Raw genomic sequence first — 27,500 nt, 5'->3', positions numbered from 1 at the left:
AATGATCATCTTCCTATGACGCTGACCTCCAGAAGATAATGTGCTTTGGGCCTTAGCGAGACCTTCCGCCTACTCATAAAGTGCAGATGAATATCATTTTAATGACTTCCAATTAAATAACAAATAATAATGATGAATATTCTCCCAAGAGTGGCAGTTTGTCCAACTTATACAATTAGGCAAGTATTTCCCTTGGGTTCCTCTTGTCCCTCCATGATAGGTAAACAAAGCAAAATGACTAATGTTTTTGGTTTAAGAAAATAACGCCCTACAACCTTTTTCAAAGTTTCATCCAACCCCAGGGATTCGCAGACACACACCCAATCAATGTACTGACATTTACTTTATGGTGCAAAACTATTGATATTAAACCGTGGGTTGAGTAGACGTCCATTCCGTGCCTTGTAAGGAGGGGCATATATCAGTGTAACACATTCAATCGACTGACTGCTGTCATAAGCCTGCGGGTTAATTAATGTCGCACATCGCTACATTACAGCAGCCTGATGTATTTCTAGAGACAGAGCTTCAGGGGATTCCCTCACAGCTTGGTGTTATTTCTTATCACGGTGAATCGTTACTCATAGCAACCTGACTATGACCTCACAAGCCACTCATTCACAAGAAGTAAATCCAGCCATTCATAAAAACTGACCTGTCAGTGAATGAATGGCAACAGACTCACAGGTTACCTCCTCCACCCCCCCCCCCCCCCCCCCCCCCTCCACATTATTATAATGTAAATCCCTCAGGCCTTCTAACACCTCATCCCCCCAACCCCCAACCCATCATCAGTCTTTGCAGTCTCAGTCTTTTTCTTTGCATCTGTCATATTTATGTTGTCTTGCAGTTCTCCAACTCTGCAGATCTTCTCACCGATGTTAAACACCTATTGGTACAACAGCTTCTCCGTGTTACTTTCAGTACACAAACCACTCGTTCACAAGAAGTCAGTCCAGCCATTCATAAAAACAGACCTGTCAGTGAATGAATGGCAACAGACTCACAGGTCTCCCCCCTTATTTGAATCCCTTGGGCTTTCTAACACCCATCATCAGTCTTTGCCTATTCATTCTATCTGTCATATTTCTGTCATCTTGCAGTTCTCCAGCTCTGCAAACGGACTTTCTTCTCACCAATGTCAAACACCTATTGGTACAACAGCCTCTCCGTGTTATTTTCAGTGCAATTGAAGTACCCACTGAGCTTACTCTATCTACACTAAACTGTTATACTGTTAATCACAAATGGCAAACGTGTAAACTTCATATATAGGTGGAGTCTGTCTCGTCCTGAGTCGCATAACATGAACATTCACATACCTGAGTGGCGTAGATGGCTCTCTTCATGATGGAGAAGTCGTCCCTCTCCAGAATCGTATTCATGTCGGGGATCTCTCCGCTGGTGTGAAAGGGAGAGAGTGTGTGAAAAGGAGAGAGTGGGTGCAGGGTGGTGTCACATCTCACCTCAGGGTGTGTGAGGATGTCTCTCATTTCACACTCCACACTCCCTGTCCACACCCCGTAAGAACCCCTCACAACATACACAGACACACACACAGACACAGACACAGACACAGACACAGACACAGACACAGACACAGACACAGACACTGTGTGTGTGTGTGTGTGTGTGTGTGTAGGGGGGAGAGGTGGTATGTTTAGCCTACCTCAGCAATGCCTCATAAAGCCGCTTGCCAAACTTCTCCTTCACTGACTGAGCGGTGTCCCTAGGAGAGAGAGAGGGATAGAGAAGGAAGAAGGACAAAAGAGAACAAAAAGAAACAGATCAAGAGAAATAATGACAGTGGAGGTTGAGAAAGAATAATCAAGAAAAACATTGAGATAGTTCAGAAGTTAGGTAGCAAGTATTTTGTGGCTGCGTGCATGCATGTGTATGGGTGTGTGTTTTTGTGTGTGTGTGTGTGTGTGTGTTTGTGTCCATGCATGTCCGTCTCTCCATGTGTTTGCGTGTGTATGTGCCTGTCTGTTTGTTCATTTGTCTCTGTGTATATTTGTGTACATGTGTGTAATCAAGTGTGTGTGTGTTTGTGTGTGTGTATGTGTGTGTATGTGTCAATGCATGTCCGTCTCTCCATGTGTTTGCGTGTGTATGTGCCTGTCTGTTTGTTCATTTGTCTCTGTGTATATTTGTGTACATGTGTGTAATCAAGTGTGTGTGTTTGTGTGTGTGTGTGTGTGTGTGTGTGTGTGTGTGTGTGTGTGTGTGTGTGTGTGTGTGTGTGTGTGTGTGTATGTGTCAATGCATGTCCGTCTCTCCATGTGTTTGCGTGTGTATGTGCCTGTCTGTTTGTTCATTTGTCTCTGTGTATATTTGTGTACATGTGTGTAATCAAGTGTGTGTGTGTGTGTGTGTGTGTGTGTGTGTGTGTGTGTGTGTGTGTGTGTGTGTGTGTGTGTGTGTGTGTGTGTGTGTGTGTGTGTGTGTGTGAAAGAGAGAGAGAGTCTGTCGAAGAACATCAATCCTGTTGCAGGCCTCTGGGCTGTGTGAGGAAGCCTCCCAAGCCGCAATCGTGTGTGTGTGTGTGTTTGTGTGTGTGTGTGTGTGTGTGTGTGTGTGTGTGTGTGTGTGTATGCGTGTGTGTGTGTTTGTGTGTGTGTGTGTGTGTGTGTGTGTGTGTGTGTGTGTGTGTGTGTGTTTCGCACCCGTGTGACGCACCAGAGCTGCTTACGCACAGCTTGTCCCTTCAGAGACTCCACATTGAAGTTGTTGGTCTTGGCAGGCATGATGAAGAACACCACCACTGTCACATCGTTCTTATGAACCTACTCGGGTAAAGCAGAGGACACAGCCACCACGTTTAACCTGTTAACAGTTTCATTCTGATGGGAGCTTGAACAGACAGCAAGAAATAATGATGAACAGTATGACAGCTGCTCCAAAACATAATTATATACAATGATAAAGAAAGAAAGAAAAAGAAAGTGGCAGAATACAAAAGAAAGAAAAGAAAGAAAAAGAAGAGACAGGAAAGACACAGATGAACAGACATATACGAATACGAAAAAGTACCCTACCTTTAGTAAATAGTTGAGTCTGGACAGTGACTCCAGGAAGATGTCTGCCCCTTTGTTAGAGAATTCATATCGGCCAGCGATGAAGAAATAGAGTGTTTTCTCCAGGTTAAAGTCAAGGTGTCTAGTTAGATGAGCAGATAAAAAAGAAAACAATGTGAATGCTATTCTGGCTAATGCTAAATTCCAGACCAATAGTGTAGTAATATTGATACCTAATGCTCAAGTACTACACCTAACCCTACCATCACCTAACCACCAATCCAAGCCTGTCTTCTGTTCTTCTGATGTAAACAGTGTCAACACAATGGCTTGTTGATTATTTATTCTGGGCTATCCAAATAAACTGGAACCCCACTAACAGTCTATTGCTAAAGGACTAGCCCATATACACGTTTAAAGCATGCTACCAACATCTGCACATGATATCAAATAAAGACTATGAGCACACAAAGGGAAGTACGAAAGACCAAACAGTGGGACATAACCAAACAACTCTCTGTGATTTACAGGAGCGCTCACAGACCCATAGAAGTGTCCTCGGACAAACTCCTGGATGCGAGATTTGTTTGTGGAGTGCAGGTTCTGGAACTCGTGCATGGCCGAAAACTTCTTCACATTCAACCCGTTGGGTGTCACAACATCTGGGAGATGAAACACAGTTGCTTTAGTAACCACCACCAATCTCTCTTACAGTAATGGCTGTAAGAAGATCAAAGAATCCAGCATGAAATAACAGTAATAACTGTATAGTTACGTTATTATACACTACTATCCTTTTTTGGCTATCTTGGAATTGTTAAGACTATACTGTAATAGTTTTAATACATGTTGTTTTCTATGGTTTCATGATTACATTGTGTGAGTCGAATACAAGGACAATTTTTATTCTATTCTATTCTAATTCATATCAGTGCATCATAGAAGAAGAACCAAGTATCTATGGTTCATAGGTGCTTTCTGGTGCTAGTATCTATGGTTGCTAGAAATCATCACTGAAACATCACACAGGCGCTGTCTGACGATTGGCCCACCTGGGTTCCTGTGCAGCATGTGATTGGCCTCCACAGCTGTGATCTGTGATACAGTGGTGAAAACGTGGGCACAGTGGACAGCCGCCCGCTCCAGGCAGTAGCGGTGATAAATCTGCCTCTCCCCGGCTTCCTGGTCAGCGTTGAACTGAGAGGGAAACGCACATAGAATTGCCTTTTCAAAACTCATAACTCAGAGTTTGGCTGTTTAGCTAGTCAGCTACTAGACGAATCTTAATTGTTTTACCTCCTCCGCTATTGGGGGTGGTCAAGAGCTAATTAAGTATCTTCAGAAGGTCTTGTAAATGACAAAACTAAATGACCACTAAACCTTGTAAAAATCTTAACAATGACAACATTGCCGTTTTGTAAAGGCCTCAAAATTCTGCTTGCCCATAGCTTTCACTAAGTTATTCTGTATGGTGTACTAACAACATTAGGTCAAGAACTGTTTTAAATTTTAAGACAGATGGCTTCCCTTATGAGGTGGGTTCTGAACAAGGTTTTCAAGGTTTTTGCTTGCTACTGTCACTTGCGTGACGACTCTGGGGGCTTCAGGCGCTGGTTACTGAAGTGCATGGAGGGAATCTTTATTTTACATGAAGCTAAATAAAACTGAATGGAATGTTGGATTGAATTAAAAATTCTATTGAGCTGAACTGAGCTAAACTGAGTTAAGCAGAATAGAATAGAGTAGAATTGAATTGAAAGGGGATTGAAAAGACATTCACATCTGCTAAGGCTGAAGTGTCCAGAGGTGTGTCAGGTGTTTATGAGAAGCAGGTTCACGAGGAAAACACAGAACCCTGGAGACTAGCTAGCTGTCCATCAAGTGAGGCAGTCTGTTAACAAGCACTCCAACTCCAGTAGGCCAGTATGACCTTTACCAACAAGGTAATGGCCACCAATTATTCACACACTCCTACTTGCGCAATCACAGACAAACAATGCACACAGACAAACACACACACAGACACACATTCTCACACACAGAAGTGCTTTGTTTCATGATGCACAGTTAATGAATGTAGATAGACTTTCAGCCTACTTCAGAGCCCCAATGCTCAATTACCAACACAAAAACATATCACATGAAAATAAACAATAATCTAAACAATGAATGAAAATAAAGTACAAATACAATACGTGATGATTTAGGTCATTATGTTTTAAATGTTTACATTAACTAAAACTGGTAGCGTGTTGAAGTAAGAATATTTGTATTTATTTGTGTGTGAGAGAGTATATAGGCATGTGTCTGAGCTATCCAGAGAGTGAGAATGTGAGTTCTCACCTTATCCAGGTTATTGTAGAAGTCTGCATTCCCTGCACACAGGTATCGACCCAGAAGGGTGGCGTGCGTCGTGAAAACGGTTGCTATGGGGATCTTCCGTGAGCGCAGAAGCACGAGGCCGACCCCCGCCTGCCATTCATGGAAATGGGCGATGACTTTCTTCTCCTCTCCGATATCATCGGTTAACTAGAAAACAACACCAATCTATCTAATTATTAGCTATTAAACAGGCATACAAATTTATGATTTCCTAAGCAGTTCTATAATGGGACTTCACACTTTTGTCCAACGAAATCGGTTTAACCACACAACACACCCCAAACCAATAACCAATATTCATGAGTTAACTAGACCAGAGGTCTTCAACCGGGGGTCTGCGACCCCCAGGGGGTCCGCAGAGGTACTGCAGGGGGTCCGCCAAATGATTTCATCTGAAGCATTTTTTCCCTCTTCCAAAAATTAAAAACGTCCAAAAGACTACATAAACATAAACAGAACGTAAAAATTGCTTTATATTCCTTAAAAATAATACATAGGCTACCCATGAGTCTTCACGCGATCCTTTGATCATAATGGCAACATACCGGTGTGCACTTTTAGCTACATGCTATCTGGTGCCAAAAGACGTTACCTGCCATAACCACACAATTTGAAATAATTGATCGTTTTGTAATTTCTCGGAACAAAAGCTCCTTGTCAGACACCACTGATGGCGGTTCAGATGATCTACCTTCAGAGGATGCCAACACCCCTTCCATGAACAGCCAAAGGCGCAAACGGGAGAAGACACGTAAATATTCAGAGCATTATCTAGCTATTAGCTTTTTTTGTGATTTGTCGACCAAAATGAGATGCAGGAGGAATTTCTATTCTGTAAGCAGCTGCCTGGAGGTAAAAAAAGTTCAGAGATTTACAAAGTGATCGACAATGTTTTCCGTGAACATGATATACCCTGGCCAAAATGTATGTATGTATGTATGTATGACGCACTGCATGCTTCATAGGGAGAATGTTGTTGCCAAAGACATGAATGATGAATTCTCAAACGTCAGATCTCTCACTAGGTATGAGATATTTCATCCATACTTAAGCTTCTCAAGCTACTCAATTCGTTGTCCCTCCCTAAATGAATACAGAGTGATGGCTAACTGTAAAGAAGAAAAAATGTCAATAATAAACAGAATAAATTGAAACGAGTTGTGTGACACAGATGATTTGTAATTATGTTCAAACATGTGTAGGGGAGTGTGTGTGTGTGACTGACACTTAGTTCCAAATAAATTATATAATTATCAGGCCCCAATTTGGGGCGGCGGGGGTGGGGGTCCCTGCTCAGTGTTTCTCTCAGCCAAGGGGTCCTTTGGCTGAAAAAGGTTGAAGACCCCTGAACTAGACAAACCTGGCCTATTTAATTATAAGGAAATACATGCCTACATAATTAAACGATATGTCAAAGGGGTTTGCAATTCTGTACAATGACATAAGTTTACAATAAGCACAATGTCGTCAACTTGAGCTAATGCAGTGTACACAGATCATCATCTCCTACATCACGTGAAATGGGTGACCATGGAGACAAAAAGGTTCACCCCGTGGGTATCCCAAATTGCACCCGTTTGTCTCATAGTATACATTGCATTGCTACAATAAGACACATGTCAACTTGTAGTCAGACGGACAGAGGATGACCTCTTTGAAGAACCATGCCACCAGCGAGCCGAAGATGAGCGCGTCGTTGGCCTCGCGGTCGTGGTACGGGATGCCAATACCGCACGTGTCCCACAAGTCTCCTTTCCAGCGGTCCACGTTCCACGCCGAACCCCCGATGTCGAAGAGGATGACGAAGGGACTGCCCTCGATCAGCCAGCGGCCGCAGTACACCTAACACACACACACACACACACACACACACACGCACACAATACAGAGCAGTCTATCAGTTGCTTAGTCTATTTAGTTACTTTACTTTAGTTAGTAAATTTAGCTAACTACCAAAGTTGTTAGATTGATAGACATTACAGTATTAGTGTCAGTATTAGCTAAAGACATAAAGCATATTGTTTAACCCAGCCTGTACTTTGGCACAACCTTAGATGCTATATAATGTGCTATATAAATAAACATGACTTTGCTTATTTGATACAACAGTGAAATACAAAAACAAAGGGTGTGTGTGAGTAAAGTTTTTGACATACTGAAGATTTTTCTTTTTACTGTTTATACTTTTTATGTTTATGTCGACCATACCTATATGGCAAGCAATTACATAATTGTGGCCTGGATATGGCTTCACTGTATCCCACATATACGTATGTCTAAATGTCTCTGGCAACAGGCAGAAATTAAGTTAGAGTTCAGATTGCTCTGAGACATAGGAAGACATGAAGGCCTATGGATATGAATACAAATTATATTTTTGTCTGACAGGGGGACAGGGGTCTGCTGGGTTGTTCAGTTGTTTTTCTCCTTTCATTTGGTGTAGTGAAAGACATTTGATTGACAGTGGAATAATGAATCACGTACACACACACATAAATCACTTAATCAGACATGGATTCCTGACTGCTAAGAGCAAACGTGGCTTTCTGCATCTCCTTTCCTCCTATGGTATTATACTGAGGCAAAACCCTGGGCAGTCCACGACAGGAAGGTGAAGTGTGCCCTCTGCTGGACAGAAATTGTCACTACGGTCACTACACTAAACCCCTCTTTTTTAAAAGCTCAGCAAAGACATTTCAGTTCAACAAAACAAAATATCATGACCCCACTTAATCAAGCCATTTCAAAACTCTCTTTTTTAAATGATCAAATTATACAATAGTTGTATTCAATCAACACATGACAGACAACAACAATGTCAACGTACTCATTTTCATTCTAAGGGATCCCATGGCAACAGTGTACAGCATTGTTTTCATAAATATATATGCCATAAAATAAAGATCCTAAAATAATAACCTCTATGCAGATTAGAAAAGAAACAAAGTATAGTTGGTGACCTAGTTGGTGGCAGTAGTAAAGACACAGAAGCTGGCTGACCTGGCAACCGCTGTTGATGAGAGCATCCATGGCTTTCTTAATGGCAGGGGTCGGGGGGTCACACTGCTCCACTTGGGTCTTGAAATTGTGCTCATAGTAGGGCCCCATCATGAAGAAATGATCACCCCATTCATCCACTGTGATCTTTGCTTTGGTTTGAATGACCGTGTATATCCCTCCAACTGGACAAGGGCAAAAACACACACACGCGCGCGCGCACACAGAGACATATCACACATGTACAAAACATCAACACAAATATAAACTGAATGTGTTTGATGAATCCTCTTACTTTTGTGTCCGGGACAACCACTAAAGCTATTTAAATGTTAGCTGTTATGCACCTAGGGTCAGTGCACAATTGGACTGCACAAAAGTAAAATGTCTCACTCAAAAAAACTTTCTCTAAACACCGTTGCATGTACATAATACTACCACAAGGGGGCATCACATAAATGTCTTACCAACCAGTGTAGCCCATACACTAAAATATTTTATTTTTTATGAATTTATTTTATACTGAATGTGATTATCTATCTCATTCACTGGCCTCTATCTTTCAGTCTCATTTTGTCTGAGAATGTTTCTTTCAAATCACTTTCTACACAAAGAAATACTCATAATCATAATCATCTGTTCATCTCACACACACCCCCCACACACACACAAGTTTCTTCAATACCACTGAGCCATTTAGATATGCTAGTCTATTAGCTGAACCTTTTTTAATGCAGACATCGTTGTATGTTTATAAAACCACTCCAAAATATACTCATGTCTGTGTGACTGATAATTTGGCTATATGACACTTCAAGTCTGATATTCCTAAATAACCTATGTGGATACTCTATGTGTACAGATATGATATTACAGATATTACAGTGCACCATCTTACATGTAGACTGCTATATAAAAGTGAAAGACTTTAATATTCTTATCAGACTAAGAAGTGAACCCTGTTTTGAACTGCTCTGCACACGGTATCAGGACACAGGAGTATTTTCCTTCACTTCACTTGAGGTGATTAGGAAAGATTCTGAATTGTATTGTGTTGTTAAACAATAAAACTCGCTAATTTTCCCTGGAATAATGGAATCATTGTAACCATATTTTGCATCAGTGACATACACCTTGAAATGTAGTCCTGCGGTTTAATGTTGAAAGACAGAGGTCCATTTTCCCACTGGTCCAATCTTATGCAATATTTACTCTTGGGGGCTTGTCCAATGGACTCCCATTTCCACTATGACTACGACTTCCCCCTTCCCATCATGTCATATGCTATGGAGAGGGTGAATACTCCATGTGCCACAGGGGCAAGGAACTTCTGTAGGGGCCCCTCAGTTTGTGACAAGCAAACAATATGGCCCATTACACAACGCAACGAACCACTAAGCTGCTCATAGACAGGATCATAACTTACGTTCTAATATCAACTGTAACCCGAATACATAAGCACTGGAAAGACTGACAGCATTGCCGTATACACTGGCCTCTATACTTGCAGGATGCAAGACAGTTCTTATGTTTAATGCCCACCTTTATTAGTTACTTCCCACGCAATCTCAAAAAGCAGAATATTCTCCACGGGGACGTCGTCCTCCTCCAGAAGAGAAAGTCCGCTTAAAGATGTTATGGACAGTGATCTGGACATACGTCTCATGGTGACGTCCTAGCAGCACCTCTCTCAGTGGAAATCAATGAGTCTTCAAACGTATTGGCGGCGGTTCATGAAACGATATTGTCCGCAGGACTGAGCACAGTAGCGGACCCGTGGAAGCTCAAATAGGTGGATAGGTGCCTTGATGCTGAGGGGGAGACTCCGACTGGCCAAAGGGGAAACGCTTGCATTAAACGCGACCCGTTTTCGCAATCCAAAACTGTGTCCCTCCTACCACACTGCACAGGGACAGGCCCCTGACAATCACAGTAGTATTGGACGCTGGACTGAAGTCCACTGACATCAAGGTGAAGTTTTGGAGAATGCTGCAAGAGGCACGCGCGCCATGCGGACGTGGAACAAGCCTCCGGACGTTTTGTGTGAAGTGTAGCATTCAAATTATTAAAAATTAAAATGACTTAGATAGATTGAATATACATATTTTATAAATCATAATCAACAAGAAGAAGACAAATACAGTAGCTAGTAATAATATTGTTGGTATTGCGTTGATTACAGGTTTAATCTGTTGTCAAGTGTGCGAGGTTTGGACATAAGGTGTGTTTTTTTATGCTGATGACCATCGTCTGATTATTATTTGTATACAGGCCAGACATACCTGGGAGGGAGTGCACCAACCCCTTGGTCCTTGCTGTTGTTTGTGTGTCAGCTGGGGGAGGCATGAATCTCCTCCCTTGTCCAGAGTTCACATTGCGGTCCGTACACTTTTAAAAACATTGGAACTATGAAGGAGTATAGCTGATAATGGACCGCAATTGCTATGACAACCGCAGGGTTATAAAGGGCACTAATGTAATGTTGCCTGCAGAGCTGAAAAAGATTGGGAACCTTGTTAATTTAGAGAGCTCATTTATTTGTTATCTCTGAAAGTCTGTATTTAAGTGTGTTGGTCAGCTCTAGCCTATTAAGGCAATCAGGTTGACACAATAGGGAAGATGAGATGATTCAGTTGTTGTTGTTTTTTTTTTTTTTTTACAAATAGCCACAGTCACAAACTTCTATAAATCGTTCTGTCAATTTGTCTTACATGTAGTTTAAGTCTTATGTCTTGTTCTGTCTTTGCCAATCCCCTTTATTAATAACCATGCAGTCGACAGTGTCTGTAGGTTTTATTTAACAGTTTAACTTTTTAGCACAGTAAACGGACAGGTTATTATTGTCATTATTATTTCTGTTTTTGTGAAAACGGGTGACATGTATGTTCTTGCAAACTAATACTGTTATCTAAAATATCTGTAAGGTACGGGCAGGATGTAAACACATTTTGAATAATGGCCTCGCTGTGCACTGGTGAACGTTAGTTCCTGGAAACGTCAATTACGCATTATGGCTGGTGCGCGCGAGCCCGCACCAATTTGGTGGTTGCCAGCGCATTCGCTCGATCCCCGTGCTTGATGGACTCGGTCATTAAAGGGTAACTCACAGAGGTATATATGCACAGCGACTGGTTATGTTTGGAGAAAAGCGGATTGCCTACAGCAGACGCTGCGTGAAATTTTGTATGCGCGTCAGATAACTTTGGATATCTATTAAACATCCCAAAAGGCATGAGAATGCACGCGCTTTTACTAATTTCAGCAATAATTTGCCAATATGGAGCAACGGGGACTTTGATGTACGACTATGAACAACCAGAGCTTACCAGCACGCAAGGTAAATGTACTTTCCCCTTCATTCAAACACTATTACTATAATTGTGTTACTGTAATGTTAACGCAGTTGTCATTACAGATTACTAGTTTTAAGTAGGGGAAATCCATTATGCCAGTGTTCTTATTGAAAAAAAGGGGGATAAAATGTGTCAACAAGGAAATTTCTTTGATTATATGAATGAATACAACTTCATTTCTGCAGAGCCTGCACCTGTTAAGGTTCGCCGGTACGCAGAGGTAGCTCGGAGAGAGACCGACAGCCCAGGAGCGCCAGAAGATGAGGCCCTTTGCTTACTGTCAAAGGAGAGAGATGCCGTGATGCACCTCTCCTGCAAACAGAGATTAACTCGGAGTAAATTTAATATCAACCCGTTTGGACTGCGATTCGGGAAACGCCAGGATCTCCTCAACACACCAGCTGCAAAATCAGGAACCCGAAAGCTCCTGCCTATTTTACTCTACCTTCGGGACCTGCAGATAGCCACCTGAAATCCACTGATACTAGACTACTTAATCGAAGTCTTACATATTTTCTTTTGGGTATGAACTGTTCATACTGTGTTATTCGTGTTGTACTTGTGTGTACCTTTGTTATCGAGTCAAAAACAACAGTTCATGTATGCTGTTAGGCAGTGAATGAATAATAAATGTTTTTATACCCTACTCTTTCTCTGTTAATAGATCGGAAGAAATTGCCATCTTTCTGTTCTGCAAGATTTAAATTACAACTTTATTATAAATTCAGTCATTATTCCTATCTTGTGCCGTAAATGCAGTTATATGTCTTTGACGTATGTCTAGAATGTATCACCTAAATCTCTGAAGCTGAATACATTTTTCATTGTCACTGGAGGGCGCTAGTGCACTCAATTTCATTTCAATACCCTATGCATGTGAACTTATTTTTAACAAAAAACAAACACATAAACCAAACACAGACAAATGAATTCGTCTTACATGTTTATTAACTTATTCATCAGTGTTGTCAGCTTTAAACACATTCAACAGTGTGAATGACGATCTACAGTTTCCATCTTGATTTAAAAAAAGGACAGTGTTTGTTCACCTCCACCTTGGCTGACCTCCCTTTTGATCCTACATAGGGTACAATAGAGTGCGCAAGAAAAAAATAAACATCCTCTTCCCCATACCTGGGATCAATAAAGCGCTACTGGTGTGTGTGTCTACACTGCTGGAGTAGATTAGAAAAGGGGGAAGAGGATATAGAGATACCAGCATCTACTGAAACACCCATAAGGGAGGAGTTGGGTGGAAAGAGCACCTTCTTGTTTTTCTTCATCCCGCTCTTGTTCCTAAGGACCCAGCTGAATGAGACATCTTAAGATGTTTCATCGCGGTGGGGGCACAAACTAAACCACTAAAACCAAACAATACGACAGCCAAGCAATCACATCCAAAATGGAGGCCTAAGGGCAAAGGAGGGTTGGACGGAGATGCAAGGGTGTACGTCCACCACAGAGAACAGCTAGAAGTGTGTGTGTGTGTGTGTGTGTGTAACGTGGGGAGTGTGACAACTCAGTCAGGGCAGGAGTGTAGCTCAGAGTGTGAGCGTTGGTTTTTGAAATTAGACTGAGGTGTGTGTGTGTGGGGGGGGGGGGGGGGGTACATATGTATGGTTGCACAGTAGCATGACTCTACAGGTCCTTCAGGTCCTTCTGGATGCCCCAGAGAGTGTCGCCGCTCTTCTTGAGCTGGCCGATCTCCTCATCGTTCAGTGTCATGTTGATCACGCTGTTCACGCCGGTGCTGTTCAGCACACAGGGCAGGCTCAGGTACACCTCCTCATCGATTCCAAACATGCCCTGTCAATCAAGCACAACAGCCAATCACTAAAAGACACCTCCTCCCATTGATGGGAAATGGCTATACTTCTGACCGTGATGATGCACATCTGGTGTACATGATATAAATGCTATACACCTGAAACTAAACTGTGTGAGTGAGATAGAAACGGATGAAGAGAAAGAAGACAAATGTCGTTCTTTTGGTCTTTTGGTCAAAGAAAAGTGATGATACATTAGACAATTAAATCTCACTAAAGAACAGAGTGAAATGGGTGGAGACAAACAGAGTGCAAAAAAACCAACAAAGAAACAAAAAGAACAGACCCAGAATCTTTATGCAAATAACAGGTACATAATTTCTGCTTGCAACAACCAAATGCGTTGTTGTTTTTAACCAGCGGGGGGCAGCAGTCAGGGATTAAAGAAAAAAAATCTTCCTTTTTTCTGGCCAAGTTTATTCCCTATCTGAAAAAAAGAGCGTGTGTATCCTACATGCCCTTAGCCTGTGAATATCTGCGCTTGCGTCATTCATTGTTTGTTTACCTTTCAAATACATTCTACATCTCACGGTGTCATGCAGCTGTCGGGCTCAAGTGTCATGGACACCAATAACCTACTTAACACTAGAACCATGGCGAGTGTGTCAAAGTGGGGCTTTTATTTTGAAATGAGAGACATGCCATGTATGTGTATTTCATTTTGAACATTGAAGGCAAGTCTTTAAAATCATGGGGATACTTTAACTGTGTTTTCTTAATTTGTTTTCAGCTTTGCATGACTATGCCACAAATAGAGTCTAATTAATCACTTAGATTAAAAAGATTAATCACTGACAGTAAATCCAAGTTGTAACTTCATTGTAAAAACATGATACTAAGCTTTAAACATACAGAAATCTTTTGCTGACCCGACAGTGAGTCATCTTTTCTGAAGCACTGAGATATTGTTCTCTGCGACATGTGAGCCCAGCTGCTGGAAACACCCTTCATTTGCGGTACTGTCATACACGCACCGGTTCTCTCACGCTCACACACACTCGGAGCACAGGCCGAACTTTAATTATGGTATGCATTGTGTGTTGACTGGTGTGATCATGTGACATTGATTAGTCTATTCAATACAACGCGGGGCTGTATTAACCTCTCTGATTGTTTTGTTATAATACATATTATTGTTATATTAAGAAAGGAAGAGTATGATTCAGTTTGTGGCTTTAATTAGTAGCCTAAGAGAAGGCCCAGTCTTTCAGCAGCATATCAGTAGGCCCAAGATGTCGGATACACTCCTAATATATCTCTATGGCCTTTTCGCCATTTAAAAAGAACAATGTTCTTCTTTTAATGTGACACCTTTGGCACATGAGTACACCCTTCTGCTAATGAAAAAAACATTAGTTGAGTAGGTAGGCGGTCCTTCAGAGAGGCCCATATGCATCCCAGACCACTTCCGAAAGTGGTCTGAGTGATCGGGTATCAATGTGTCTTGCGTGTGTTCACACCTATACTAAGAGCTGTCCACTTGTGATCATATCACCAAACCTGTGGACAGGGTCAGTGTGTGTGTGTGTGTGTGTGTGTTGGATGTCCTCTTCCCTCACCTTGACCATGGTGGAGACAGGGTGAACCCTGTTCATGTTCTTGATCAGGCTCTCTGTCAGGTCAGCCACACTCAGACCAATGGCCCAGTTGGTGTAGCCCTTCAGCCTGATCACCTCATAGGCACTGCACACGCACAGACACACACGCACACCACACCACACACAACATCAACAACAACACCACCAAACATCCAAGTGCAGACACAGACAAACACATGTACAAGCACACATATGCACAAATGCACACACACACACACACACACACACACAAAAAGAGGTCAATCAATAGTCTTCAAAGAAAACCTTAAGAAAGAACAGGAAGCAAGCATTGATTACAGGGAAAAATAACATGTCCGGCTAGGAGTCAACACATTACCACTTCCGAGCAATTCTCCAATTTACATGTTCTAGTGCTAAAGACCACTAGCTATTCAATACTTCAGGGAAATGCACCCATGTGCTCCTTTACATAGAAGTCCTGTAAAACACAATCTATATTCGTATGACAGAGTGTGTTTACAAATCTCAGAAACCCACCCTAAGGCATGGTTTTGAAACCTATTCACAATGTACTAACAAAGCCCATCAAAGTGTTGGAACTGGTAAAGCTCTGGCACTTGGAGCTCTAACAGTTCTCAGGGGCATTATATGGAGACCAGTGTTTCCCCTAGGTTTACAGCTTTGGGGGGGGGGGGGGGCGGCACGGTGCACGGTGCGCGGCGCGGCGTGGCGTGGCGTGGCCACCGACACAAACGCTTAAAGGAATCATGGTGTTCATGTGTTTCTTTTAATGACAGCAGTCAATATAACAACTAAACATCGGAACATGTCTTTTTATGACAATTATCCACAAAGTGTGCAGCTTTTGTCGCTGCAGTGGTGTATCTTTCTAGGCTTCTGGAAGAATTTTTTTTAAGATATTTGCGGCCTAAAATTTTAGCTTTTCCAAAAAGTTGCGATGAAAGTTTTTATTTTTAGGTTTTTGTTGCAATGAAATTGGCGAAACAAGTGAAAGTAGCGATAAAAAGTTATGAATTGTCCTCTTTGTAATTATAATTGAGTTATTTGTTGAAAATAATTGATTAATAAACAAACATTAATTCATCAAGAACAAAACGATTGAGAAATGGTCCTCTTAATAACCTCACCAATATGCCAAACAAAAGATTACCAGGACTACAAAAATGTAGCAAAATAGGCTTTACTTATCCACAACGAAGTGCACATGTTGGCATTACAAAAGGACCAGTACGACTGAATAAAATGTTATGAATGTCTCAGCCTTCATATGACGAAAAAAAACAAAAAAAAAACAGCCTGTGACACTATGATCTGTCTCGTCATCTGACGTCCTGCCTGTGTTTCTGCCGTTCTCATTGCTTATCAATCTGTTTTGCTATCCTTGTTTATTTATTTTATCCGTATAGGTGTTGATGTTCAATTTCATATATTAATTTAAAGTCGTCCAATTTCAAGTCATCCATTCTTCAACACTAGCTGCTACCGTGTCTTCAAACAGAAAGTAACGTTAAATCTCCATGGCAACAGCTCTTGAGGGTTTGGCAAATAATCGGTTTTATTGCTTCCTTCATTATTCACAGCAAAATAAATAATTTTCGTTACATTTCATAGATTTATTACCAGACTCTATGTAAAAAGGGCCACGCACAACTCGCGGAAAATGATAAAAAATGGAAGCCAGATCTATTTCTGAATTTTCGGTGCGGACATTCTGTACGTACGTTCTGTTTCCACGTCTGTTGTAGCCATTCTCATTGGGCCTCATTGTCGACCCTACCTAGGAAAAGATAAACGCCTGGATATTCGTTTTTTAAAGCTTAAAAGTGTCCGTAGCTGTGCACTGATTCTTAAGCCCAATTCTGTCCGCTGGTGGGAGCGTGCTCACCTGTGTGTGCGCGCACGTGTCTGTGTGTGTGTGTTTGTGCGCATGGCGGGCGGAACTGCCATGCGCGATACAGAGGGCAGAGAATTGTAAACGCGCGACCATGTAGAGACAAAAATGACATGCCGTCGTGTAAATAAGATAAATAACATAAGGCTATTTATTTTGCTTTATAAAAGAACAAGCTATAGACCTGTTCTATAGGAAAGGTAACCTTAAATTACTTCGGTTGTGATCTGGCGCTTTATAGAAAATAAAATTGAACAAAATTAACTTGACCTTCCAGGGGGGGCGGGGGGTACCGTTGGGGGGGCGGGGCGCCCCCCTAATATAACGGTAGGGGAAACACTGGAGACACAGAGTACTGGTCCACAGCTACAGTGATCACAAAGTACCCTCCATCTTGTTACGCACGGTTACAGCAGAGACAGATTGAGTACCTGTCGACCACCATTTTGTGGGCATCCTTCCAGTTCTCCTTGTCTCCGTCTTTGCCCATGTTAGGGTTCAGCTTCTGCAGGTTCACGCCAGCCACATTGGTGCCGCTCCACACAGGCACTGGGGGTCACAGGGGCACGGCCAGTTTACAAACTATCACACTGCTTCCCTTGGTTTAATTAATTTTAATAAATGCATTATTTAACATGGAAATCCTTTAAGATTAGTGTTAATAGACCATATTACGTAAGTATTGCTAAAATGCTGGAATTTATTGTTTGTTTATTTTAAGCCATGAATTATGGTTTACATCCAGGGTATCTATGTTGATACTGTTATTTGTCAACAACAAATAACCATTAATGTCAGCACTAACTAACATCATGTACTACAGTTATAAATGAAAACTACTGCATTAATTTAGGATTAGGTACACCTACACTTGCATTTCAAGGAAGTACCATTGTTCATGTAACACACACACACACAAACATACAGAGGAACTCACACAATCTGTCTCTACCATTCTCACGGTCACACACACACACACACACTAACCGCTGGTGTCTCCGTGCTCTCCCAGGATCCAGCCGTTGAAGCTGCTGGAGTGGATGCCCAGCCTCTCGGCCATCAGGTAGCGGAAGCGGGCGGAGTCCAGGTTGGTTCCGCTGCCAATCACACGGTGCTTGGGCAGCCCACTCAGCTTCCAGGTCACATACGTCAGCACATCCACTAGGGGGCAGACACGAGACACGGGGTTACAGGTTGGGTCTATTTAAGAGCCATTTTTGGCTCATTTGCACTATGGGCCACATCCCCCGTGTGTAAGGATGAGCCTCTGACTCGTTTGTTTCTAGCTTTGAGGCTGGACTTGGGCCGTGGCCCAAATGGCCTCAGTTCGTTCGTGGAGTGGGATAGGAAAAATGAATGAAAGAGAGAAAGAAAGAAACAAAGAAGAGGAAAAGACAGACAGAGGGAGAAAAGGGGAAAAGAAAGGTAGAAGAATAGCGATAGAAAGAAAGAGGAAATAGACAGACACAGTGAGAACGTAATACAAAACGAAACGAGAGTCAGAGAGAGTGTGTGTGTACCTGGATTGGACACCACAATGATGATGCAGTTGGGGCTATACTTGACGATCTGGGGGATGATGTGCTTGAAGATGTTGACGTTCCTCTGCACCAGGTTCAGGCGGCTCTCGCCCTCCTGCTGGCGCACGCCGGCGGTGACCACCACCACACGGGAGTTGGCAGTCACGGCGTAGTCTGGGGACCGAAGGAGGCAGAGTCAGATCCAAGGCCCCAAGCAGTGCTATGTGTCTTTAAACTCTATATAGAGAGCTACATTTCCTACTAAGCAATCTGAATGTAAATATCTGTAAGAAATAGGAAACATGAATATTTTGAAATAAAATTTGGCAGTCTAATTTGTATTTTGTATTTTTTTCCATAAATCTAATGTGTGAAATTTCCATGTTAAAAGCAACTCAGAGAATGTAACATTACAGTTGTTTACAAGCATATTAGGCTGATCAGATCTCGCAGAAACTGAACTGGCAATAGAGCGCAGGTGTCTCTGTATGCAAATTCGACTAACATGAACTGACATGATTCACACTGCCTTCAACAACACCCTCTGGTGGATTCAATGTTGCCAACACCCACACAGAGGTGAAAGGTCGTGACCTTTGGCTTCTCACCCTTATCGGCCACGATGACTGGCGTCTTGAGGAACAGGCTGCCGTGCTGCAGGTCCATCATCTCTCCCTTCAGCTTATCCTCCATCACATCCACCAGAGCCAGCTCATCAGCCAAATCCTGCCAGAGGGAAGGAGAGAGAGAGATGGAGGGATGGACGGATGGGATGGAGAGAGAGGGGAGGTAGGGTTAGAGGTAGAGGTTAGAGATAGAGATACAAAAGAAAATAAGAATAAACAAGTTAAAACCTGAGCAACAAAGTACAAGCTTGTTTTCAATCAACTATTCAGTTCCTCATTCCAAACAGGATTTATATGCAAGTTTTCACATGCAGTCCAATTCTTGCCCCATCAACCTCTGTGGCTTCTATGGCAGAGTGTGTTGTTGTTTCTTGGGGGTAAAATGATTTACATTACAGGAAAGGTTTACATTTAACCATTATAGGTCTCTCAGAATGGAAACTTTGACATTGGCCTTGCTAACATTGACATTGGCGCGCCACTTGACCTACAAAACACAATTTCTGTTTTTCAGATCAAAGTGAGTTGTTGTTTCTCAGCAGGACACTGAGTGCACAGCTGATTTTGACTGTTATGTGTGTTGATTTGCTATCAAATCCATGACCTTGTCTTCGCTGGTGCGTTGCACTTGTTCAACTAAAAAGACCTTTTCTTTTTCTGCACAGAGGGCATTGTTGTTCGTGAGGTTCACCTACCCTGAGCAGGATGCTGACGGCACAGGCCATGCCGACCATTCCGACGCCCACCACGGTCACCTTGTTCCTGGGGGGCTCAGCGGGGCCCTCGGCCAGGGGGGTGATGAGCTTCTGGAGTGTTGAAGACATGATCCACGCTGGCGGAGAGAAGCGCAGAGCCAGGTCATACACACATTAACACAAGCTCACAGGAACACAGACACACACTAAACCAAGCGCATGCTTCCCGTGCCTGACTTAAAATGTATGTTTAAATATAAGCACATTTTCATAGGGACAAAAAACATCCACAGAATAGAAATGAAGGACATTTTGATTTCTTGTACTGGGACTGATTTGGCACTTATCTGGTGTGGACCACTTCAGGTGCTATCTGGCTTAATGTGGCAGTATATACTTGATGTTTACTAAGTATGTATAAACAGAGCATACGCAAAACACAGTTTTTTTTTCTTCACGGTAATGCATGTACCCATGTGGAAATAGCCAAGATTACAACAAGCAAATACAAATACAGACATTGACAGACCATGGTTCACCTTCGCATATCAAATGTACAAGTGAACTGGCAAGACTGTTGTTGTGAAAGACTCAGAGAAAACGCTGAGGTGGGTGAGAGGTCTCTCGTTAAAGCCGACCCTGCTCAATTATCCCATTAGCCAGGCTAACACTGTCTAGAGGCTAACAATGTCTACAGACCCCTCACCTCTTATCCTTACACCTCACGTCAGGTCCACGCAGATGGAGCCAGACCATAGCATTTAAAGACAGTGACTTCAGTTATACACAGAGCAAGATGTTCAATTCCTTGTGCTATTGGTTGCGTTCTTCCCACAACAGCCAAACCTCTCAGTGTCACATGCAAGTAATCACACCCAAGAACTTGTGTTATAACTCCTCAGGGTGCACCCCAACCACCATACTGATCCTTAACCACACTTAATAACAGCAAAAGATCAAGCACATACAGGCTAAATATCTTTGTCTGGAATTTAGTGAAGACACAGTTATCTATCCAGGCAGCAGCGTCAGGCAGAGAATGATTTTCTAATAGGCCATACAGGCACATGCCTTCCTACACACAGTAGATTATGAGCTTTAAATAGCCCATTTCAAGAATACCCTGAATACCTTCCACCACCAAGAGACACCTTAACCCAGTACTGAACATGGTAACATATAGATCGTCAGTGCCTCAAGTGCAACTGCAGATGCTGATTGACCACAATGTCTCACAGGAAGAGAGAAAGAGAGAGAAAGAGAGAGAAAGAGAGAGAGAGAGAAAGAGAAAGAGAGAAAGAGAAAGAGAAAGAGAGAGGACAAGGCAACAGACTACACTCACAGGATCGAGCAACAGGTCTCAACAGCCTCAGCATCTTAACTGACCAACTTCACCCGCACACAGGAGAACTCTCCTTTCCCTTCCCTCCTGCCTTAAATGCACCACCAGTTCCAAGGCTAACCGACCGATTTATCATATCACTATGATACACATAAATCAGTTATCAGAATGCAAACAAGCCCAGCAGGAGTCTATGGATGGAGACATGAGCTGTGGAGTCTATGGATGGAGACATGAGCTGTGGGGTGGTAATACCAACCCCCAACATATCATGTCACTCTCACACACACTCACTCACTCACTCACTGACGCATGCAGCCACACTCTAGCCTGAATGTAGGCCATGATGGAGAGGTTTCCAAAATCCCCTGCAAAGGCCCCGGTTACAGCACTCTGTGTCCATCTGCTGACATTAGGGCCAACTCACAGATTCTCCAGAAAGAGGACAATAACTGAATATTATACATCATAAATGACCTAACAGAGCCCACCCTGTTAATATTCTGCAGATAAAGGCTACCATTTTACTAGTCGAGTGCTCGGATCCATCACTCAGCACGGTCCAAGTAGCATAGTCAGTAAAGAACACAATGTGCAAACACTGGTCAGGGTGCACTGTTACCAACAGTTGTAAAATTCAATGTCCCGAATCTAATGTCCCGTTCCCTAGCCAGTTTACAATATCACATAAGAATAAGCCTTGGGCGTCACTGTTGAATCTCAGGCTGATGCAGACTAGTCTACTCAACGTGTGGAGGTGCCTATACGTTCCTGGTTAAATTAGTAAGTAATTCAAATTTCATGTTTTAATTCATGTGGAACTTACATGGGTTAGTGAGTTTAGCCCAGGATCCAGCACTGGTGAGATAGCCCAGGATCCAGCACTAGGACAAAGCGGAGCAGAGCAGCCCAGCCCTGCACCAGCATAATGGTGGGCACACTTTGTCCTCCCCCCTGCTTTTCACAGTAGGTCTGTGCATCAAAATATTAAGTTTCCCTCATCTCTAAAATTAGAGGCTAACAGAATCCATTTGTTGTGCTGTTTGTAATCTGCACTTTATAGATATTGTTATTGACATTTTAGCATGGAATCGAAAACATGTCTGCCTGAACTGCCTCTTCCATTTTCGTAAATAGAGCATAATATCTGCACTCACACCACCGAAATCTCTCAAACTTCTCACTTCTGGCGTGATGGATCTATGATTGATCACTATCCTGAGCTGCAAAAAATTGTTTAAAGAAAATCCAGACCTGTATTAAGTACTATATTTAAATGAAAACACTGGTAGTGTTGTTAATGAAATAAAACTCAAATGGATTTGTTACTAGTTTTGTCTCTAAAGGGGATCTGTTTTCATGTCAGGGGAAACACCATTGCCTACTAGATGGCCTAAAATCTTCTGCAATTATTTTCACTGAAATGTACATAATTCGGTACTCTGCTATTCTGCAATGACCCTTTAACATATAGACGCGCAAATGTACATGTAACACACAACATACAGTAAGGCCTAGCACTTAACCACCAGCACCCCCCACCACCATCCCCGGTTTAATTGAAACGCTGCTCTTGATCCAAATGGACGGAAAACACATATTAAAGGCCAGATGAACAAAAATGTATTGAAACGACAATATTGAAACGACAGGTAACATATCCATAATATACGAGGTCATACAGGATAATGTGACAGGAAGGATTTGACTCAGTGACAGTGACGCCCTTAACGCTCATAATGAAAGCGTAAGCTACCACAAGGACACTGAGCACGAACATATCGGAAAATAGGGCCGGGGTCCAAACTGCATCTTGCCTGGCTACTGCTAGGCCCAAATACAACTATAAACGCACTTCACGATACATGAAATTAAACAGTCAGTCGTGATACAGGCCATATCTTTTTTCATCCCCTTTGGTAGACAATGAATGAACATCATGTTACCTTCCGTTTCACAGATGTCGAACTATGGCTGTGTGTTATGTAAGCAAGGTCTTGTCTCTATCAAAACAAAATAAACGAACTACCGCAGGTATCATATATTTCTTCTGCACATCCCACAAATCCTGTCAACATTTGTGATTCTATTGGAATTGAATAATAAAAGTAGGTTATCTCTGAACTGACGCAAGTGACCGTAATGTCCTTGACTATTTGGATGTTTCTCTCTGCCCAGAGAGATTACACGCCTGCACTGCCTTGTAACGGTAAATCCAATTGTTTGTGTCTTTTGTTTTCTATCAGGTTAAACGTGCACTAGTATTTTGGCCTGTTCCCAACATGGTGTACAGAGAATGTAAAAGGGACCTTTCCAATGCCAGATTCCACCATATTAGGCTACCTCTCGTTCAGTGAGGAGGCTAGACGAAGCTACAAAACGGAGGCGATGCCTCATCAGCAACAGGAAGATAGTAAGGTTTTGTAACCAAACGAATAGAAATAGGCCCCATGTCACTTTGCAGTGTAACTGCCATCATTTAGCTTGTTTCAAACTCGCATTTATTTACCCAGGACCACGGCGATCAGGCGAGCAGACTAACGGTAGCAGACATCGGAAGACACAAAGTAACCTTGTTCCATTGTAGGCTTTTAAAATTAACGTTACAGGCAGCTGCTGAGGCTTCCATTTTGTCCGAAAACTACAGATGTAGGCTACATGACTATTAATAGTGTAGTGGAATGCATTACATTACCTGGATTTAGTCTTTACTTTAATTTCCTATTATAAAACGTCAAGATGACAGGAAATGGTAGCCTAATGTGTGATTCAAAGGGGGTACGGAGTTCATACAATACATCTAAAGCATAATTTCAGAAACATTAGCCGTATTCACCATTGACTCAAAGCAAAAGAGCCCAAGTACATACATTTGTTGAAGCGAGTGTAACGTGTCCTTTGGTCCAACAAGGCGGATGAAACGGAGAGCACTTTACACCGTGAGACACCGTGGCTAGGCAAACCAGTGAGTGAACGCGTGATAACTCCGGGAGTATGGAGTTATAGAGCTTCCGCGTAATAGGGCGGATGTGTGTGTGTGTGTGCTCTTATCTACCAATGAGGGCACCAAGGTCAAGTCCGAGTTATTTTTTTGCAGGTTTCGGATATTTCATTAAATGAGGATAGAACTGATGTAAATTAAGATTTGTGCATTAACACATTGTTACGTCAAGTGGATTGTACATTTTGTACACGCAACCAACATTATGGGGTGCTTCCCCAGATACAATCGTATGCTCTGCCCAAAACGTGAGCACTGTAGCTTTGTTTAAGTTCATGGAATGTTTTATTTATCATCGAATATCCAAAGGGCTAAACTATCTAATTTACGAACGCACCCCCGTTAGCTCACAACAACTCCAATACCCACAACCTATTGTACCAAAATATGCGAGTCATATGACGCCATGTTTCTGCCTGATTGGTGCCTTTATTCACATAGACAGTGACAGACTGAAACAAGGTAAAGGTAAGGAAGTGGAGCTACAGGCAAAGAGAAAGAAAGAATGTGACTAAGAAAGGGGGTTAAGTACTACAGCCCGCACCTCCAGACTGCAGAACAGTTTCATCCCCAGGGCCATCACAGAACTAAATAATTACACAACCCTCCACCCAGCACAACTGCACTTTTTTAGTGGTTGCACAAACAAATTTCGTTGTGTATCTAATGCGCAATGACAAATAAAGTCTATTCTATTCTAAGTGGTAGGTAGAAAATTAGGGCATGCTATATTGACTGTTCTACTATGCTTAAAATGCATTGACGGACGGATTACCTCTTTCACACACATAAACCAACATAGCCTATTATCACATAATATTTATTTTATTTAAACATTATTGCTATGTCCCTGTTGTAGTGGTCATCAGCTCATAGGCGATGATGAGCGATATGACAAGGCAACACGTCTGTCTGACCACTGCAACAGGGACATAAGAATAACGTTTGCTGCGCAACTCCTAACATTCATATCAGGGCCTGCTTTAGAGCAGAGATTGCTCAGAAGTCCTCAGTCTCTCAACTTGCCAAGATGCTGAATGTGGATTATCACTCCGTAAAATCCACCTTCGGTGAGGTGTGCACTGCCCTGCTATTGTTTCTGACATTACCTGTGACAGTGGCAACAGCTGAGGGATCCTTTTCCAAACTGAAACTCATTAAGACCTACCTGAGGAGCAGGAGAGGCTGAATGGGCTGGCTTTCCTGTCCATTGAAATAGCAAATCATGCATCACCACTTTTATGTTTGAAAGGCATCGTTCGGCTTGCAGGTGTGCTGTGCCTCTGGCTGTGCTCAGTCAGCTTGTCGGTCTTGACGTTCAGATTTTGCGCCTAAACTAGCTATATCGTATCGTCTCGTCACATGATCAAATAGAGACTTGACATTGGACAACAACATACATATTACCCAGCAATCCTCATTGCATATCTGTATATGACGAAAATACCAAAGAAAATAAGAAATTATTAATTTAATTGAATAGTTTTTTAATAGTTTCTATAGTTTGTGTAGGATAAGCATATCATTTTGTTATAGATTGCTACTGACTATTTCCCCCCAAAATAATGGCTACCATGACAGAGATAGGTTTACTTTTTTTAAGGGTATATAACCAAAAGGCAAACAAGTCATCACACTTCTTGTTCATCTTTGAATACACTCGTGGTAAAGAAACGACATTCAGTATTTATCATTTTGGGGGCCGCTTTCTCTACAGGCCCCAGTGAAAGTTCTCTCGGGGGCCCATTATTCTTAGCAGTGCCCCTGTCACTGACATACACACACACTAGACATTCAAGGGCATATAGGACCTCACATATGATGCAAAACATACATTTAAATCAGTACATGTCTATAATGATCAGACCAGGGGCGTTTCTAGCTATTGAAAAGATCAGTCAAAGTCAAGTTAGCCTGGGGCTTTTTTATGTTGTTTTTTGAAGGGAGATCGGCATTGGTATGTTGGGGTCAAATTGCACTGGGGTCGTCCGGGACTCAGCCTCAGCCTCAGCACATTCACTTTTCCAAGGGGATGGTGGTGAGTATGTTTGGTGGCATGAGTGGAGATCACAAACTGAGGAGAGATAAAAAAAAACAAGCGTGACAAACGTTGAATTTCTGAGTTCATTTGACAGTGAGAAATAATGTGGATGGCACACCAGTCATTGCCGGAAGCTTTTACATGTCAACTGAAAGATACATTTGGTGGAAAAAAACAAGTGTCCAATCTGAGACACCTGCCACCCCAAGCCCCAGAGCAGATAAGTGAGGAAGAACCCATTCTACATACTGGCTGAAAATTACCTGTGTAATGGCAGCAATACAATTCAGGCAGTGCAATTCGGAGATTCACACCAACAGGCCACTCTTCACAGCGGTGTGGCCCATACCACAAAAGGTGTCACTTCATCATGTTCCATCAGCTCTTCTGTGAGACATGACCTCTCAGCCATTTGGGACAAAACCGAGGAGTTAACAACAAATTGCCCTTTCAGATGGGATGGAAAAAGGTTAGGTGGAATTTTATGAAGGCTGGTCACGGGCCTGCAGATGGAAAAGGAGCAGCAGTGAGATGACAAGCAGATGCAATGGCAGCAAAGGGAGAGGACGCACCAACTGCAACAAACACTGAATGAGGAGCTTCAAAGGATGAAGTCCAACATCAATTTGTTCTTTGTTAAAAATGATGAGATTGATGCAGTAAACCTTAATGTTAATTTCAGTTTTCATAGCTCAGAATCAGTTGAGTTTATGAACACACACACACACATATACACAGCTGTTCAACTGCTTCTGGTTAAATGTTCAGTTCAGTGTTCATAGCTCAGAGTCAGTTGAGTTCATGGAAACATTTCATTTCAGACAGACATTCATTTCTCAGATTATACACCAGGCCGCCGCTGCGTTCTGGACCATCTGTAGTGGTTTCACCACGCATGCCGGCAGGCCCGTTAGGAGGGTGTTGCAGTACTTCCATATCCAAACTCACACACACTTTAGCCATTTAGCTGTTTCTGACTGGTTCTCTGTTAAGTTTTGTGAACCTAAATAATGAATTAAATACATGAATGTGTTTTTTAGGAGGTTTGTACACATGTGTAATCTTGTATTTAACAGTGACATATACAGTATATATATGAACTACATATATGCCTCACTTGATTAAATAACAATAGACAGGGTTATAACATTTTGACTGATCATTTAAGTGAAAACAACCTGAGACAAAGCTTTCACTCTCATTTCCACCATGACACATGTTTTTAGGGG

The 27,500-nt window shown here is 42.3% G+C and overlaps 3 protein-coding genes across 3 annotated transcripts in view; 1 reads left to right on the top strand and 2 right to left on the bottom strand.

Annotated features, from left to right (window-relative positions):
* The window catches only part of gys2 (glycogen synthase 2), a 19,078-nt gene extending 8,811 nt beyond the window's left edge, over nt 1–10,267 (bottom strand). Inside the window, exons 1-10 of the mRNA XM_012824488.3 lie at nt 9,939–10,267; nt 8,400–8,581; nt 7,050–7,241; nt 5,361–5,546; nt 4,070–4,214; nt 3,562–3,679; nt 3,039–3,159; nt 2,680–2,786; nt 1,670–1,729; nt 1,323–1,401 (exon numbers count right to left, since the gene is read on the bottom strand). Of these exons, the coding sequence (XP_012679942.2) occupies nt 1,323–1,401; nt 1,670–1,729; nt 2,680–2,786; nt 3,039–3,159; nt 3,562–3,679; nt 4,070–4,214; nt 5,361–5,546; nt 7,050–7,241; nt 8,400–8,581; nt 9,939–10,062 (1,314 nt within the window). The 5' untranslated portion in view covers nt 10,063–10,267. The remainder of the gene's footprint in view (nt 1–1,322; nt 1,402–1,669; nt 1,730–2,679; nt 2,787–3,038; nt 3,160–3,561; nt 3,680–4,069; nt 4,215–5,360; nt 5,547–7,049; nt 7,242–8,399; nt 8,582–9,938) is intronic.
* Nucleotides 10,268–10,347: 80 nt separating this feature from the next.
* On the top strand, nt 10,348–12,500 carry kiss2 (kisspeptin 2). Its single transcript, XM_042710157.1, has 2 exons — nt 10,348–11,757; nt 11,830–12,500. Exons 1-2 carry the CDS (start codon nt 11,628–11,630, stop codon nt 12,219–12,221), a joined length of 522 nt encoding a protein of 173 aa, XP_042566091.1. The 5' UTR covers nt 10,348–11,627; the 3' UTR covers nt 12,222–12,500.
* Nucleotides 12,501–12,679: 179 nt separating this feature from the next.
* ldhba (lactate dehydrogenase Ba) lies at nt 12,680–24,253 on the bottom strand. Its single transcript, XM_012824490.3, has 8 exons — nt 24,100–24,253; nt 19,888–20,024; nt 19,175–19,292; nt 18,567–18,740; nt 18,034–18,207; nt 17,478–17,595; nt 15,135–15,258; nt 12,680–13,555 (listed from the first exon to the last, which is right to left on the bottom strand). Exons 2-8 carry the CDS (start codon nt 20,014–20,016, stop codon nt 13,388–13,390), a joined length of 1,005 nt encoding a protein of 334 aa, XP_012679944.1. The 5' UTR covers nt 20,017–20,024; nt 24,100–24,253; the 3' UTR covers nt 12,680–13,387.
* Nucleotides 24,254–27,500: the final 3,247 nt, after the last annotated feature.

The sequence above is a fragment of the Clupea harengus genome, chromosome 16 (genome assembly GCF_900700415.2).
Source record: "Clupea harengus chromosome 16, Ch_v2.0.2, whole genome shotgun sequence".
NCBI lineage: Eukaryota > Metazoa > Chordata > Actinopteri > Clupeiformes > Clupeidae > Clupea > Clupea harengus.
The sequence above is the reverse complement of the archived record's forward strand: the minus strand, read 5'-3'. Positions and strand labels throughout refer to the sequence as shown.

Excerpts from the sequence above, each read along its gene's own strand:
- kiss2 (XM_042710157.1), top strand. The coding sequence starts at position 11,628 with ATGAGAATGCACGCGCTTTTACTAATTTCAGCAATAATTTGCCAATAT. Across the intron at positions 11,758-11,829 it reads ATGTACTTTCCCCTTCATTC|GGGAAATCCATTATGCCAGT; the intron begins AAACACTATTAC and ends AGTTTTAAGTAG.
- ldhba (XM_012824490.3), bottom strand. The coding sequence starts at position 20,016 with ATGTCTTCAACACTCCAGAAGCTCATCACCCCCCTGGCCGAGGGCCCC. Across the intron at positions 18,208-18,566 it reads CATTGTGGTGTCCAATCCAG|TGGATGTGCTGACGTATGTG; the intron begins GTACACACACAC and ends TCTGCCCCCTAG. Across the intron at positions 13,556-15,134 it reads CTGTCTCCACCATGGTCAAG|GGCATGTTTGGAATCGATGA; the intron begins GTGAGGGAAGAG and ends CTTGATTGACAG.